Here is a 14,847-nt window from a genome sequence, read left to right as displayed (position 1 = left end):
CAATGATGTCACGAGACCAGAACAGAATGAAAGACCATTAGTCTGTCTGTCAACCCATCTCCAGAGCCACCAGGCCACAGAGAGAGAGAGGAGTTCTGAATGCATTGCAGTTGATGAAACAGTACATTGTGGTTGTAATTTGTGTCCTGACAACTCTTTGGATTTGAATGTCCAATCATCCAAAACCCTCAGAGCAGAGAGCAGTCTTGCCCACCACTGTGGGGCACTGGAACCCCGTGGCCTCTCTCTCGCACTTCCTCTCTTTCCCCCCTCAGCCCACATGGTCACAGGGAACAGCAACTACTTTAACGCTCTCCTGAGGCTAAAAATGACCTGAAAGCGATTTTTCAAAACATTTTTTAATTCTTTTTTGCTTTTTTTTTGACGTATAAAGAAAACACTTCTAAGGCTATCCTTGTTTCCTTTTGTTTTTTTATAATGCCTGCTGGTGTTTTACCTTAAGTTTAAAATACAGGAATGTCAAAGATTCATTTTTTGTTTTAAAGCTAAAAGGGACCATTTTGATCATAGACCATGACCTCCTGCATAACAAGCCATAGAAGAAATCTGGTAACTCCTGCATCTTGCCCAACAACATGTGGTTGAACTAGTGTGTATGTTTTAGATTGACATCCAGGCCCAAATGGATGCTAGACACTGTGGCACCTAACTTTAGGCACCTAGGAAATCAATGGAACAACAATGGGATCCACAAAGCCTGGGGAAAGATAGGTGTCCTAGCATGCGATCCACAAAGCCAGCATGTAACCAATGGGAGAAGCCAATGACCAGGGTGTGTGCTAAACCCTACCGCTCTTACAGAGATAGGTGCTTCCCTGGAGCCTGGATTTAGGCGCTTATCTCTCTTAATAATCCACAGCTGGGTCCCCTTTTCCTGGAGTTGATTAACAAAGAATTAAAGGAGGGTAATATAATTAATGCCAATCAATATAGATTTAAGGAAAATAGATCCTGTCAAACTAACCTGATATGTTTTTGATGAGATTACAGGTTTGATTGATAAAGGTAACAGTGTTGACATAATAGACTTAGACTTCTGTAGGGTGTTTGACTTGATGCCACACAACATTTTAATTAAAAAAATCAGAGACTGCAGTTAATGCCAAAGGTTAAGGGGTGATTTGATTACAGACTATATGTACCTACATAGGGAACAAATATTTAATCATGGTCTCTTCAGTGTAGCAGAGAAAGATACAACAAAGTCTAATGGCTGGAAGTTGAAGCTAGACACATTCAGACTGGAAATGAGCTGCATATTTTAACAGTGAGGGAAATTAACCATTGGAACAATCTACCAAGGGTTGTGATGGATTCTCCATGTTGGACAATTTTTAAATCAAGATAGGATGTTTTTCTAAAAGATATGCTTTGGAATTCTTTTGGGGAAGTTCTATGTCTGTGTTATATAGGAGGTCAGACTGGATGAGCACAGTGATCCCTTTTGGCCTTGGAATCTATGAAACCATTTCTTGAAGGAATGAGTTAGGGGCCTGCCTTACTCTGTACAAATGGAGGGAGATGGCAGGAGGTGATGGTGCCACCCACCTTATACTTTTTAGACCGGTGGTTATAGAACTCATGTGGGAGATAGTCTTTCAATTCCCCCATCTGCCTGAGGGAGAGGATTTGAACAGGAATCTCCCACACTTCTTAGAAGAGTGTTCTAATTCTGAGCTATAGGATATTCTGATGTGGGGTTCCCTCAATCTGTCCTGTTGTAGCTGTTGCACCTTGGATAAATACAGTCATTGGACCACAGAGTGAAGTCCAGGGGTTTAGCACACCCACCTGGGAGGTGGGAGACTGAGGATGCAGTCCCCCTGTTCCAATAGCTATTTCATTGTTTATACACAATAGAACAGCATCAATAGGAGAGACTGAAAAAAGCCTAAATTGGAATATCTCAGTGGTTAGATCACTCTCCTGAGAGCTGGGAGACTCCTGTTCAAATTCCTTCTCTCTGGGAAGGGAAACGCTCACCACCAGTGCTGCCTAGTGGCTGTGCAGGGGTGTGGCAAGTTGGATGCCCAAGAGGAAGACCCCTTTCTTACTACAGCTCCACCCTGCAGCAGTCTGTCCTTTTAGTGACTCAGCTCTCCAGCCAGGTCACACTTTCAGTCCACCCCTTTTGGGTTATGTATCAGGAGTCTAATAATGGGAAAGTCTTCAGAATTCAGTGCGGGATTCAGGGCTTCCCCTGAAGTCTCTTGGTCTAGACCTTTGTACCTTCACGGTCTTCCCCCAATTAGGTTCTCTGCCAAAGGACAGACTTTCATAGTTGTCCCCCTTTAGGGGTTGGTAGGAGAAGCCTGGGTCTACCCTCTCCACTGGGCTCCGATCCAGGGCCCAATGATAGCCAGCTAAGTCCTGCACCTTGAGGTGCTATGCAGCCGACTCCCTGGATACTTCCTACCTGTCCCTCTCTTCCTACAGGGTGAAGTAAATAGCTAAAACACAAATAAAGTCTCTGCCTTCAGAGAGTCACAGGTCCCTTCTTTATAGGCTTGGTCAGGTCACTATCACCATGCTTCAGGCAGCGAGAGCTCCTGTGGTGCTCCTTTCCAAGGGTGTAGGCCAGCTCACTTCGATTATCTGCTTGCCACAGTGTTACTCTGCTCCTCTTTTTAACTTCCTCCTCTAGCTTGTGCAGACTTTGTGGGTATTCTGGGGCAAGGTTGGCTGGGCCCAGAGTAGCTCTTTAGCCCCGTGCTTTCCAGTGTGGGGGGCTTGTACACCCCATCACACTCCCCCTCTGGCAGAGAGGGGGAGAATTGAATCTAGGTCTCCCATATGCTGGCTGGGTGCTGTAACTACTGTGCTAAAAGTTATAAAGTGGGTACCATTTCCTCTTCCTCCTCCTGGATTTTGAATCAGTCCTGATCCAATAGGTGTGCTCAGAGCATGCCTACCGGCCCAGGCTCTGCAGGGAAGATAGATGATGTCCTCCCCTGCTTCATGGGTCACGCTGGGCTTAGATAGGAAATAGACATCTGGACACACATAGTGAGGCAGCAGTGTGCACACCCAGAAACATAGGCCCCTGGGAAACTTTTATCCTGAAAATTTAGGTGCCGAGGTGAGTTTAGGAACCCACAGGCTTACGTGGCAGTGGAGGGGAGTTTGTGGATTGCAGTGCTGCCTAAAACTGGGATTTAGGGACCTAAATCTGGGGCTTAGGTGCTTAAGTCCCTTTGTGGATCTGGGCCTTAGTCTTGATTTAAAGACTTCAAGTGATGGAACATATATCACATCCCTGTATCATCTGTTCCAATAGCTAATTATTCGTTCTGTTAAAAATTACATTTATTTTCAGTTCAAACTTTACTGACTTCAGCTTTTAAACTAAAGAGTCCTCTAGTCTCAGATAGCTTCTCTATGGGTAGGTAATTTTAGGCTATGGTCAAGTTGTCTCTTACACTTCTCCTTAATAAACAAAATAGATTGAGCTCCTTTAGTCTCTGATAGTAAAACATGTTTTCCAGGCCACAAATCATTGTTGTCATTTCTGACCTCCCCTGTTTTTGCTGTAAGAGTTGTTGGGTATCTTGGAGGATGTATATTTTTAGCGCTTATTCCATAACTGTTGTTGTTTAATAGTCTTACAAAGGCATTCTTTCTCTGAAATGTTGTTAATTGAAATTAAAGAATTTTTAGTAACACTTATTTCTTCTTTCAATTGCTCCAGTTTTATTCCCTTAATGCGGTGGTGGGCAACCTGCAGCCCGTCAGTGGCAGGATGCGAGACAGTTTGCTTACATTGGCATGGCCGCCTGCAGCTCCCAGTGGCTGGGAATGGTGAACCACAGCCACTGGGAGCTGCGGGCAGCCGTGCCTGCGGACAGTTAATGTAAACAGACTGTCTCGTGGCCCGCCAGCGGATTACCCTGACGGGCCACAGGTTGCCCACCACTGCTTTAATGTCATCACTTTACAAATCATTTCCAGTCATCATGGAGTCTTCCAGGTGAAATAGGGCCTGCACTCCTAATGCATCAAACAGATAAAAGGGTGTCAGGCTGAGACCAAACAAAACTTTTCTGCCCTACTTCATTGTAAAGAAGCCAACCAAAATAAAAGGTGCAAAACCAAATGTTTTTCCTTTAATGCAGCAGCAGGAGCAACAACTTATAGCTCAGCAGGTTGGTGACACCAACTGATGAATTTTTCAGCAAATATTGTACAAAAATATGCCCATTATCAACTACTAATATATGTACAGTCTGTTCCTCAGCTACTTATTTAGCTCTTGAAGGAATGTTATGCTAGCAGGTGATTGGGAAGAACTTTAGAAGCAGGATGCAAACACAAGAGAAGAATGCTATGTTGGTGTCTGGACTGTGGAAACCCATGAAGATAGAGACTGAAAAACATGCAATAGTTAGCTCTGACCTCTTGGCATGAATCTATCTTTATGAAAAGACTATAGTTAATGCCAGATGCTTAGGCTGAGATATAATCTCTTTTGTTCATGAAGAAGAAAAAAAAAACAGATTTGTGCAGTTTTACATTAATTATTGTTTTCCTATCACATTTGCAGAGGCCCATTGGATTTACGTACAGAAGTTCCAATCATTTACCCCATGGAAAAATTAGAGTACAGAAACCAATGGAAAGAGAGTCAAGTCTTCATATCTCTCCCCCTGGACAAGGAGGGCCTAGCACATCAATGAGGGTTAGGCTACAAAAGAGCCATCTCCAGGCCAACTCTGCAATAAAACCTGTTCAACAAACTCTTCAACTTGAATCGCAACAACCTTTGCTTAGGCAAAGCCCACCCCTACCCACTATAGTCTCCACTCACTCACTGCATCCACCATACACTGTGGCTAACAGGATCCCTGACCTTCCTCCACAACCAAGTCTTGTAACCACAGTCATGGAAAGCACTGCCAATGTAGCATCTTCAGCGGTGGGTTCCCCAATGGTGTCGTCGGTGATGCCAACCCCATCTGAAACCAGTTTGGGGAGAAACACCATGATGATGAATTACAGGGCCACACCGGGAAGTGCGAATATTAGTAAAGAACTGCCATCTTCTTCTGTCTCTATCAATCCTAGTTTTGGTGAGTTACAAGTCACATATGCTGAGTATAGTAGAGTGGAAAATTACAATGAATAAAATGCATGCATAAGGCGCTCCATTTTTTTTCTTTAACAAAAATAAATGAGCAGAGCTGATTTTCTCCTTTTGCATTTTAAAAGTGGATTAATATTTAAAGCCTTCTGAATAAAGCTATTGGGTGTGCATGATATACAGGAAGTCACTTTAAAACTTGAAGTCAAATATTGAAAAAGTTAGTATGTACACTGTACTAACAAATACTCATTTGAGTCTTCTATGTTACTGATTATTCGGATGTGCAGAATAACTTGGGCATTTTAACAAATCTTAGTTTTACAGCAGATCTAATGCTTCAGGATTGCATTAATGAGCCCTCTTCTTTCACTGTCCTACTGATGCAAGCTTTTTTCATGCTGCCAGTGGTACAGAACAGCAAGGACTCCCTGTAAGCACAGTGAGCCAATATGCGACAGTAAAATCTCAGTTGCCATTACAATGGAAGTGCAGCATTGGAGTTTCTCTAAATCTAAGGAGTTCCTTGGTAATGCTTTCATGTGAAAACAAAATATTCTTGTATATAATCAATATTTACGATAATTATATAAAAATATGTTATCCATAAAGCGAGGTGTGGAACATAACTTACAGTATGCTCTTCATTTGAGAAAGCAACTTAATTGCTTTGTGTGTAAGGAATGCTAATTCTTGAATGGGATAAGGCAGAGGTTTTCTAATGTTTTCATTCTGTGGACTGTTTTGTAAGAGAGACCTCCAAATGCTCCATTACTTATTTTCCCAAAATGTTTAATTCTGTGGATCACCAAAAAGATCTCCATGAACCATTTCACCCTAAGAGGCTGGGAATGAGCGACAGGGGATGGATCATTTGATGATTACCCGTTCTGTTCATTCCCTCTGGCACTGGCCACTGTCAGAAAACAGGATACTGGGCTAGATGGACCCTTGGTCTGACCCAGTAGGGCCGTTCTTATGTTCTAGGTAAGTACACATGACACAGGCAGATGTTAAGTCCCTTCATGATGTACATATACCCTGAGTCATGCGGAAGGCAGCATTTTTTTTTTTTTTTTTTTTTTTTTTTTTTTGGAGTTTTCAATCACATTCAGATTCACTTATTTTTTAGAGTAATATAAATAATTGGTAAAGTGTTCAAAAGTGCCTCAACTTCTGTTTGTGCACACCTAATAAAATGGACACTCACACCTGATACCTTCATGAGATGTTTTCTTGAAAATGTGTATAAAAGTATCTGCACATAGTAGGTCATTCTTGTGTCTTACACATTTAAATGCTTTTAAAAAATGCTGTTACTATTATTTAATCAGTTTTGGATGCTTGATACGAGTGAGCTAAGAACGCTAATTCAGTCAGAATATACTGATGGAAGCTATTTCTGCGTCTCCTGTAAGTGCAAAGATAGATAATATATAGTCAATCTAGTTTTGGTAATGAAAGGTTAGGAAATATGAGTTTACAATGTCATAAAGGTAAAGAGAGAAATTGGTTTGGGGAAGAGCTCCTTCTTTTAACAGATTTGTGCTAATCTTTTAAAAAATGTTTTTGCTTTACAAAGAATATGTTGGTGACCCAAAGAGAAATGTAAAGGTTCTTGGAAACTATTTGATGAAAGCCCGACAAAAGACCAAACCGAAGTATGCAGCACGTTACCTAGTCCGTGTCTTGTTCCCCAAGGAAACGTTGCTGTGTAGCATTATGGGTGTCAGTGCCCGGGGGCGCAGAACGTTGGATCCTAACAAGGTTGCTGCGGTTAGAGGTATGCTAACTTACAAAACACGTAGAGTTCACTTTTCTTCCTTAGCAGTTTTCTTGGATTCTTAAATTATGAACCTTACATTGTGTCCTTCAATCTACCTTTTTGTGACTCATTATCCAGCAAGTATTACATTACCTGGTAGTGAATATTGCTCGATTCTGCACCTTTGGGTTCTGTAGGGAACTTTTATCTAGTTACCCTCAAATGCTCATTGTAAACTCTTTCAATATTTATGGTAGTTTCTCTGATTACTCTAATTTCATATTTTTCTCATTAATCAATCAGAGCTGATGATATTCATTTTGTATTATAAGGCCATAACACACATAGGACACAAGTTAATGGACATGTCAGCATTTTTCTCCTAACCCTCCATTTCTTCCTTGTTTGAAAAGTGGTGAGGGTGGCAACATTTTGAGAAATGCCCTTCCCAGACCCAAACCCACATGCACCCACCTACGCATACACTAGCTACTCCTTTTTGTAAGACTCACAAATCAGGCATTCATTTATTCTGTCTGGGCAGAAAGCAAACCACAGTTCATATGAATAATAGAATGATATATGTTAGCCCCTGTGCTAGTCCTGTCATCTCTATTGATAGTCAGGTAGTTTGTTTGACAATTTCCATGTATCTACTAAGAAATATTGAATAAAGAAAATGCTCCTTATCAGGTACATGGAAACTTTTCTGATGCATCTCAGTTTTGTAATGGGATGCAGAAGTATACTGCTGCCTATATTGAAAGTACCAGTCTACCATACATTTCCTTAATATAAGCTAAAATCGAAAACTCATTCACAAATCTTGGTAAGCACTTGAAATTGATCTCATTGTGTTCACCTATTTGACTAAAGTTCTTTTTAGTGCTTCTTTATTATTACATAGTTTAAAAGACTTCCTACATTTTTTGTGCAGAATTTCTTGCAACTCATTTCCCAAATTATGACCTGAGTGAATATGGAAGAGACTGGAAAACCTGCATCACAAACGTCAATGCCATGATCCGCTGCTTACGCTGTGAAACCAAAATAAACCCAGTAAGTCATCTCCAGGTGTAATAGTTATTAATGAGAGAGTAAATGTTTTCTTACAGAATTAGATATATAAGTAAGTACCTCACCACCTGAGCCCCATAATTTAAGGCTCTTTGGGACTTATTTTGTCATGGTTCATCACAGCTCCACTGACTCCAGTCACAATGGTATGTGTGGAACAGTGTCAGCATTTTTATATTATATAATAACAAAAGACACACTCATGCAAAATCCTAAAATGAAAATACAGTAATATTTGCCGATAGGTAGTAAAATTTGTTGCAACTTGTAGTAATTTTATAGAATAATTACCAATCTTACCAAAGTCTAAGTAGCTAGTTATTAGAAGGCCTGTGTGATCTGAATTATTCCCAGTCATCTAACCATTTAAGAACATGCATAAATCTTTGCAGAATTGGGGCCCTGTATAACTAGCTACCCCACTCCTTCTGAGTTCTATCAATAGTGCAGATTATCCCTTGTTAGAATTTATTTTTAAGAGCTCTTCATTAAGGATCAACTCAAACACACTTTTAATGGTCATGCATGAATATTTACTTAAAACAAATAAAGTTACAAACAAACAAAAAACCTTTAGCAAAAATTACTGTTTAAGAACTGTTACTAATAAGTATTTTATTTCTTACATTTTTCACCATTAAACTATTTAAATAAAATCTTTGCAAGTGCCCTCGTTTGGTTAAACTAATGGAAAGTGTATACCCTTTTGTTTATCATACCACTATTATTAGGGACACACAAATTTATCTTAACCTATTGATGGACAGTAGACTGTCTCCATGTCACTGGAATTTATTTACCAATTAATTTATTTATAGTCTATTAACATTATTGTAAATTGAATGAAAACTCTCTGTTACCCCCATCTATCCCCTTCAGTCGGTATTCTTCCAAAACAATTTGCACTGACTTCAGCAGTGTCTTCTGTTACTCTAAATAATCGTACAGCAGGATCCTTTCCCAGAAGCCTTAACAATTATTTCACTCCCATATCCTGAACTGTGTTGCAATAGCTAGGGGCTCAAAACAGTGTTGGAAAGATGGCTTACAAGTTAAACCGTTATTTTGATGTGTAGAATTCAATGCTGCAGTTGTTCAGCTAGCTGTAAAGGTTTCCCTGGGAAGTAGTATCTCTGAGATTTGTGTTGGGTGCAATAAACGGATCAGCACTACTCGACCTACACTATAGCTCTCCTGGCCTCTTTAATTCAAACCAGGGATGTTGTCTGTCCGTTCACGGATGATAGTCACAGTTCCACCCAAAGTATCTCTGGCATAACTTCCAGCATTTCTCACTTTATCCATTTTTCCTCTCCACCTTGCCAACCCTTGGGTCTTCAGTGTGTCTAGTTTCAGAGTATGCTTCCCCAAGACTATACCTCCACTGTATACTCTCATAGGCCTTCCCACATCTGATCACATATTTCCAGCCTTTGCATCACACTGGTATTTCACCCCAAGAACACCTGGAAATCCATGCAACTCAGCTTCCAAAGTGCCTCATTACACAAGGACCTCAACAAGTGGCTGACGTGTGGCTCTTGTGGTTGAAACGTATGGTTAACAATTTCTCAAATTTGTGAAATCTAATTCCTAATAATATGGAAATCATTTGACACACTTAACTGGAAAACGGGTAGATTTCTCCCAAAGCATTCATTAACCCCATTTGTGTGTTTCAGGAGACTACTGAAGGGAAGGAGAAACCTGCTGACACTCCAGACACATCTATTTGTGTGGATTTAAACTATAATGGGGAAGATAGTGATGTCAATTCTCAATCCTCTCAGAAAATGACCAGTTCAACAACAAACAGACTTCAGAGTACCACATGGGATAAAGTCCCCGAGATGTTCCATGCACCTTCATCCAATAAACTACAGTCTTTGGAACCAATGGGTAAGTTAGGAGACTTTCATCTTCTGGATTAACACAAATTGCATTTTATACAGTTGATTGAGAAGTAGCAGATGTTAAGATTCCAGAACTACTGTGCTAGTTTAAGTACAGGTAAATGAAATCATTTGTGATATACAGCGCCTTGAATCCTACACAGTGGTAAACGGGGTTTACTGACCTACAGGACTGCTTTCCATTTTTCCCAAAATAATCCCTCAGTATAGGTAGTATGTCCCCTCATGCCAAACAGACTCTGGCAACAGATCACCTGTGTTCCCCTCCACCCATGTCCTTATCATAAACACATTTGCACTTTTGCTGAATAATTAGATTGGCGATCTCATCTGTGAAATAGTCCATCTAGCATTTCAGGAGTTCATGCATTATTACCCTATTTTCCCACTTTATATGAGAAATAATAGATGTTCCAAGGCAGCTTGGCATATTAAAGAGGCAGAGAAATTTTCTATATCCTAATCTAACAGGCAGATCTGTCACTGTGCTAAACTTTATAACAATTTCCAAATAATCCTAAAAGCAGCCTTAAAATTTGTTTTATTTTCTTCCATTAATAAAAGTGCACAGTTTATAAATACAGCAGTAAAACAAGATACTACATGGCATGTAATGGCTATAGAGAGCTCTGGGGGAAATTCTCTGTGGCCAGTTCCCCGGGAGACAATTGATTTGGTGGGACTTGTATAGAGCTTGAGCAGCCCACGAAAGAGGTGTCAGGATCCTCTTACTCAACAGGTCTCGTAATTGACTATTCTTTTGCTACATATAATGTACATTTTATTCAGTGTGTGGCTCGCTTCTTCATTGAAATTAAGTAGTTTCAGAGTAATATAGAAGAATGTTCATTCTATTTTCATTCTCCACCCACAAGGTTTGAATACTATCAGAAAGCAGCACTGTTTTTATTTCTTGGAAGGACTATTTATTTATTTATTTTAGATGAAATAACAGTACAGGAAGCAGTCCTGAAGCAAGTCCAGTTGCATAACTAGCATTTCTGAAAGCGTAACAAAGTCTCTGTTATGCTCCTGTACAGCAGAGCAAATATATATTTGAAATAATCTCTTTGGCTGCTTGGGTTGGCTTGCAAATCTAAGCCATTGTGTTTAAAATACCTAGTGTTCCCAAAGCCCAGGTTCTACCTGCATTATTGCAACCATTTAGATACATGGAGTTTTATGCATTACTGCACGTAAGACTCTTCAAGGAGCAACTGTAAGGGTCACACAGATGGGATCCTCAGAAATCAAGGTCCTATGATGCTTTTTGTAAGACCAGGGCTAGCTTCATGTCCTTTGCTAAAATTTTTCTTCCTCTCCTCAACATTCAGTATGTTGCACACTGGTTGTCTGCCTAGCTAGGTATCATTATTCCATCCCAGAGCTGCTGAATTTTATTTCTAACTACAGTGATTCATTTAATGAGTGTGCCCATATCTTATATATCAGAGGGGTAGCCGTGTTAGTCTGGATCTGTAAAAGCAGCAAAGGGTCCTGTGGCACCTTATAGACTAACAGATGTTAAGATTCCAAAACTACTGTGCTAGTTTAAGTACAGGTAAATGAAATCTAACAGATGTTAGTCTATAAGGTGCCACAGGACTCTGCTGCTTTTACATATCTTATATAGTTTGTCAAGTGGTTTGAGGTCTTTCAGGATGAAAGATGCTGTCTGTCTGTCTGTCTATCTATCTATCTATCTATCTATCTGTTTATTTCTTCTGGCCTTTCCAAGTAAGTAGTGTAGGTGGAAAAAATTGTATTCTAGTATAATGTGGTCCTTTGAAAGCATGGTAAACACCATTTCTGCAATGAAAATAAAATATTTATTTCTCCAACTTCCTCTCTAGAACATCTTGGGAGTCCATGGCGCAATGTTCAGTTACCCTTCTCAGTTATTTATGTAGCCAAGGGGAAGTCTCGGCCAGAGTTGTCAGCTCGCTATCTGATTCGCCATCTCTTCACAGAAGATGTATTGGTGAAGAGCAATGTGTATGGTAATCTGGAACGTGGCATGTGTCCACTGGACTGCAACAGGATCAATGCTCTCAGAGGTATGCACAGCTAAACTCTCTTCAAAAGGTGGACTGGAGATAAATAAAAATTACTAACCTTGTATCCATAATAAATCATGCAGCTTCCGAAACATTACGTGAAACTGCCATAAGATTAGAGGCACAACCAGTGGGAGGAATGAAGGGGTGATATATTTTTACCCCAACTCCTGATCTCTGCTAGATTAAAAAACAAAACAAAACAAACCCTGTCCACATATCATCTCCCTAGGCCATCTAGTCACTTTTATGTATTTCAACTTTTCCAATAACTTTTTAAAAATAGACTTCATCATCAGTCTAGCTTTGACCCTTGTAACTTAATGGTGAGTTTGACTGTATTCTGTACTGGGAAAATGCACTTCTGAATACTTGTTTTGGCCCAGTTGTGTCCAAATAAAACATTCAAGCAAAACAGAGCTTGCATAAATAATTGATAATAATGCCCTACTTATCTGGTTATTTATCTTTAGACTTTCTTCAAGAGAACTACCCATCCTTTGATCTAAAGGAAACTGGATATGATTGGAAAGCATGTGTGGCTGCCATAAACAGTACAATCCGCAGTCTTAGACATGACCATAAGAAGGCTGCAATTGGAGTCCGAAAGAAAGTTTTGGCCACACCGCCATCAAGTGAAAAGAGTCCTCCGCAAAGCCCTACTTCAGTAAAGCCGTATGAAAGTGACACTATCAACCTTACAGACTAAAATGCTACATGTCTTACAACCATCTGACATCTAGCTGCAGTCATGCTGAGGTTGTTCAAAATACTATACAGAAGCCAATCTTGTCGGGTTGTCCCCAGCACTATATAATATACTCCACGAGGCCAAAATGGCGGAAGACCTGGGGTCCCTCCCTTCTTGAGCAACTGGCACTCATTCCCATCATAGAGATGCCTTACTCCATTCATAGTTGGTTGCATGATGAGCACTTCACTGAAAGTAGGTGCTTGTCAGACAAGTATTGGCCCCAGAAGAGAGAATTTTGCCTTAAGGAAGTACGCTGCACAGAACAGGAAAGAGAAAATGATTGTCCCCCTGAACAAAAGAATAAGGATTTAAAAGCCTATCTGGGTCAAACTTGTTATGTTTGGGGAAGGAAACTTGTTCTAACAGCTGGATAATATAATTGAAAAAACTTATAACATAGAAAGGAGAGTGTGATTGGTATTGCACCATTTTGAGTTGTCAGACATCTCGTTTTTTTCTCCCATCCTACAGCAGAGATTTTTTTTGTAGGATAAGGGAAGATGAGGGCAACTACAACAAATACAATTGCTGGTAAGTAATATTTTTCCTCTTCCCGATGGTTGGCTCTTGTCTGGAATGAATATTAAAAAAGAATATTTTTGTATATATATATTCTGGTTCTCTTTTACTCAGTGTAAAGTACAAAATATATCCTTTTGAAAGGATAATCAAGGACTAGCATACCAACATAACCCATTGTTCTGTGTTTGTTACATGTCCCCCTCTGTGTCTAATCCATCGAGGATAGGAGTCTGTTTGAGCTTCCCACTAGAGAACTTGGGTCCTAGGTCCACCGATGAAGACAATGGAAGGCTTTCCATTGGCTTCACTGGGCATGGCATCAAGCCATCGGTCCTTTAGCTCAAGCTAAAGAGACTCATGCTTTAGCTCTGTATATCCTGGCTCATGATTAAGATGACAATTGTTACACCTATCCAGACTCACCTATAATAGTCACAACTTTTAAGTTTCTGGGCAGTTTGTGTGAACTATCAAGCATATTTGCTCTGTTTTTTGTAGGTTGTTAGTAGTTAGAAGCATTTGACATCCCAACCTTACAAAGCCATACCCTGAAAGGTGAAAATGCAGACTCTCTTTTCAGACATTGTTTGTCTCCAAGTTAGTCAGGATTGCTGGAACTTTGTCCCTCAAAAATAGTTACATATGTTCCTTTTTTCCTCCCTCCTCTATAAGATTTTATACATAATATGTTAATAAAGCATCTTATTTTGGAAATTACTTGACTGTTATAGTCATAATAAATATGTGAATAGAAAATAACTTTCCTTCCATTTTTTACATGACTGTATATACATTTAGGCTTAAATGAATCATTTGAATGGATTTATTTTCATTATCGACTTTATGCCATTATTGTTTAATCCTCAAATTAACATTTGAAGTAGTTTGTTGGTCATAAACAAGAACAACTCTATCATTATTCTTCGTTAGGATCCTCCTTGCAAAATACCAACAGTTTTAGAATCTAGTCTCTAGGTATTTCCAGTTACAAAAATCAGAAAAATACCAAAAATGCTTAGATTTTTTTTTCCGGTATTTGTAGAGAATTTTTCCACTGTCATCCACAGATGTAAATGTCAGAATGGCATATTTTTAGGCTTAGCTAACTAGCACTGAATTCTGTCAATGTGATGTGTACCTCTATCTTCCATTTTGAAGAGACCCAAATAACTGAACAAAAAATAGTAATAGTTTCCTCATAATTGTACCAATTTTTGCTAACTTTTGTAAAATGTATTTTGCCCTTAGGAAAGAATATTTTACAAATAAAACTAGAATATATTTGCTCCTTTACTGACTGAATGTGTATTAAATACTGGTGATTCTTGTTTGGGGACCATGGTTGAAGGGTAGTTTTACCTAGAAAGGGATTTTTTGGTCTCCTCTCAGGGACGTGGGCTTTGGAAAGAGTTTTTGCCTAAGATTAGCTGGCTGCTTCTGCACATGTAAAAAACTGATTACACCTTTACCCCGATATAACGCAACCCGATATAACATGAATTCGGATATAACACGGTAAAAGCAGGGCTCCGGGGGGGCAGGGCTGCACACTCCAGCAGATCAAAGCAAGTTCGATATAATGCGGTTTCACCTATAATGCGGTAAGATTTTTTTGGCTCCTGAGGACAGGGTTATATCTGGGTAGAGGTGTATTTTGGCTA

The 14,847-nt window shown here is 39.7% G+C and overlaps 1 protein-coding gene across 6 annotated transcripts in view; it reads left to right on the top strand.

Annotated features, from left to right (window-relative positions):
- Positions 1 to 14,469, top strand: part of BEND2 (BEN domain containing 2) — a 34,405-nt gene extending 19,936 nt beyond the window's left edge. For all 6 annotated transcript variants that reach the window (XM_034756009.1, XM_034756019.1, XM_034756001.1 and 3 more), the window contains 6 exons: positions 4,562 to 5,087; positions 6,681 to 6,881; positions 7,801 to 7,922; positions 9,623 to 9,839; positions 11,707 to 11,910; positions 12,384 to 14,469. In XM_034756009.1, coding sequence (XP_034611900.1) covers positions 4,562 to 5,087; positions 6,681 to 6,881; positions 7,801 to 7,922; positions 9,623 to 9,839; positions 11,707 to 11,910; positions 12,384 to 12,619 — 1,506 coding nt within the window. In that variant the 3' untranslated portion in view covers positions 12,620 to 14,469. The remainder of the gene's footprint in view (positions 1 to 4,561; positions 5,088 to 6,680; positions 6,882 to 7,800; positions 7,923 to 9,622; positions 9,840 to 11,706; positions 11,911 to 12,383) is intronic.
- The last annotated feature ends 378 nt before the right edge of the window (positions 14,470 to 14,847 follow it).

This window comes from Trachemys scripta, chromosome 1 (assembly GCF_013100865.1).
Source record: "Trachemys scripta elegans isolate TJP31775 chromosome 1, CAS_Tse_1.0, whole genome shotgun sequence".
Classification (NCBI taxonomy): Eukaryota; Metazoa; Chordata; order Testudines; family Emydidae; genus Trachemys; species Trachemys scripta.
The sequence above is the reverse complement of the archived record's forward strand: the minus strand, read 5'-3'. Positions and strand labels throughout refer to the sequence as shown.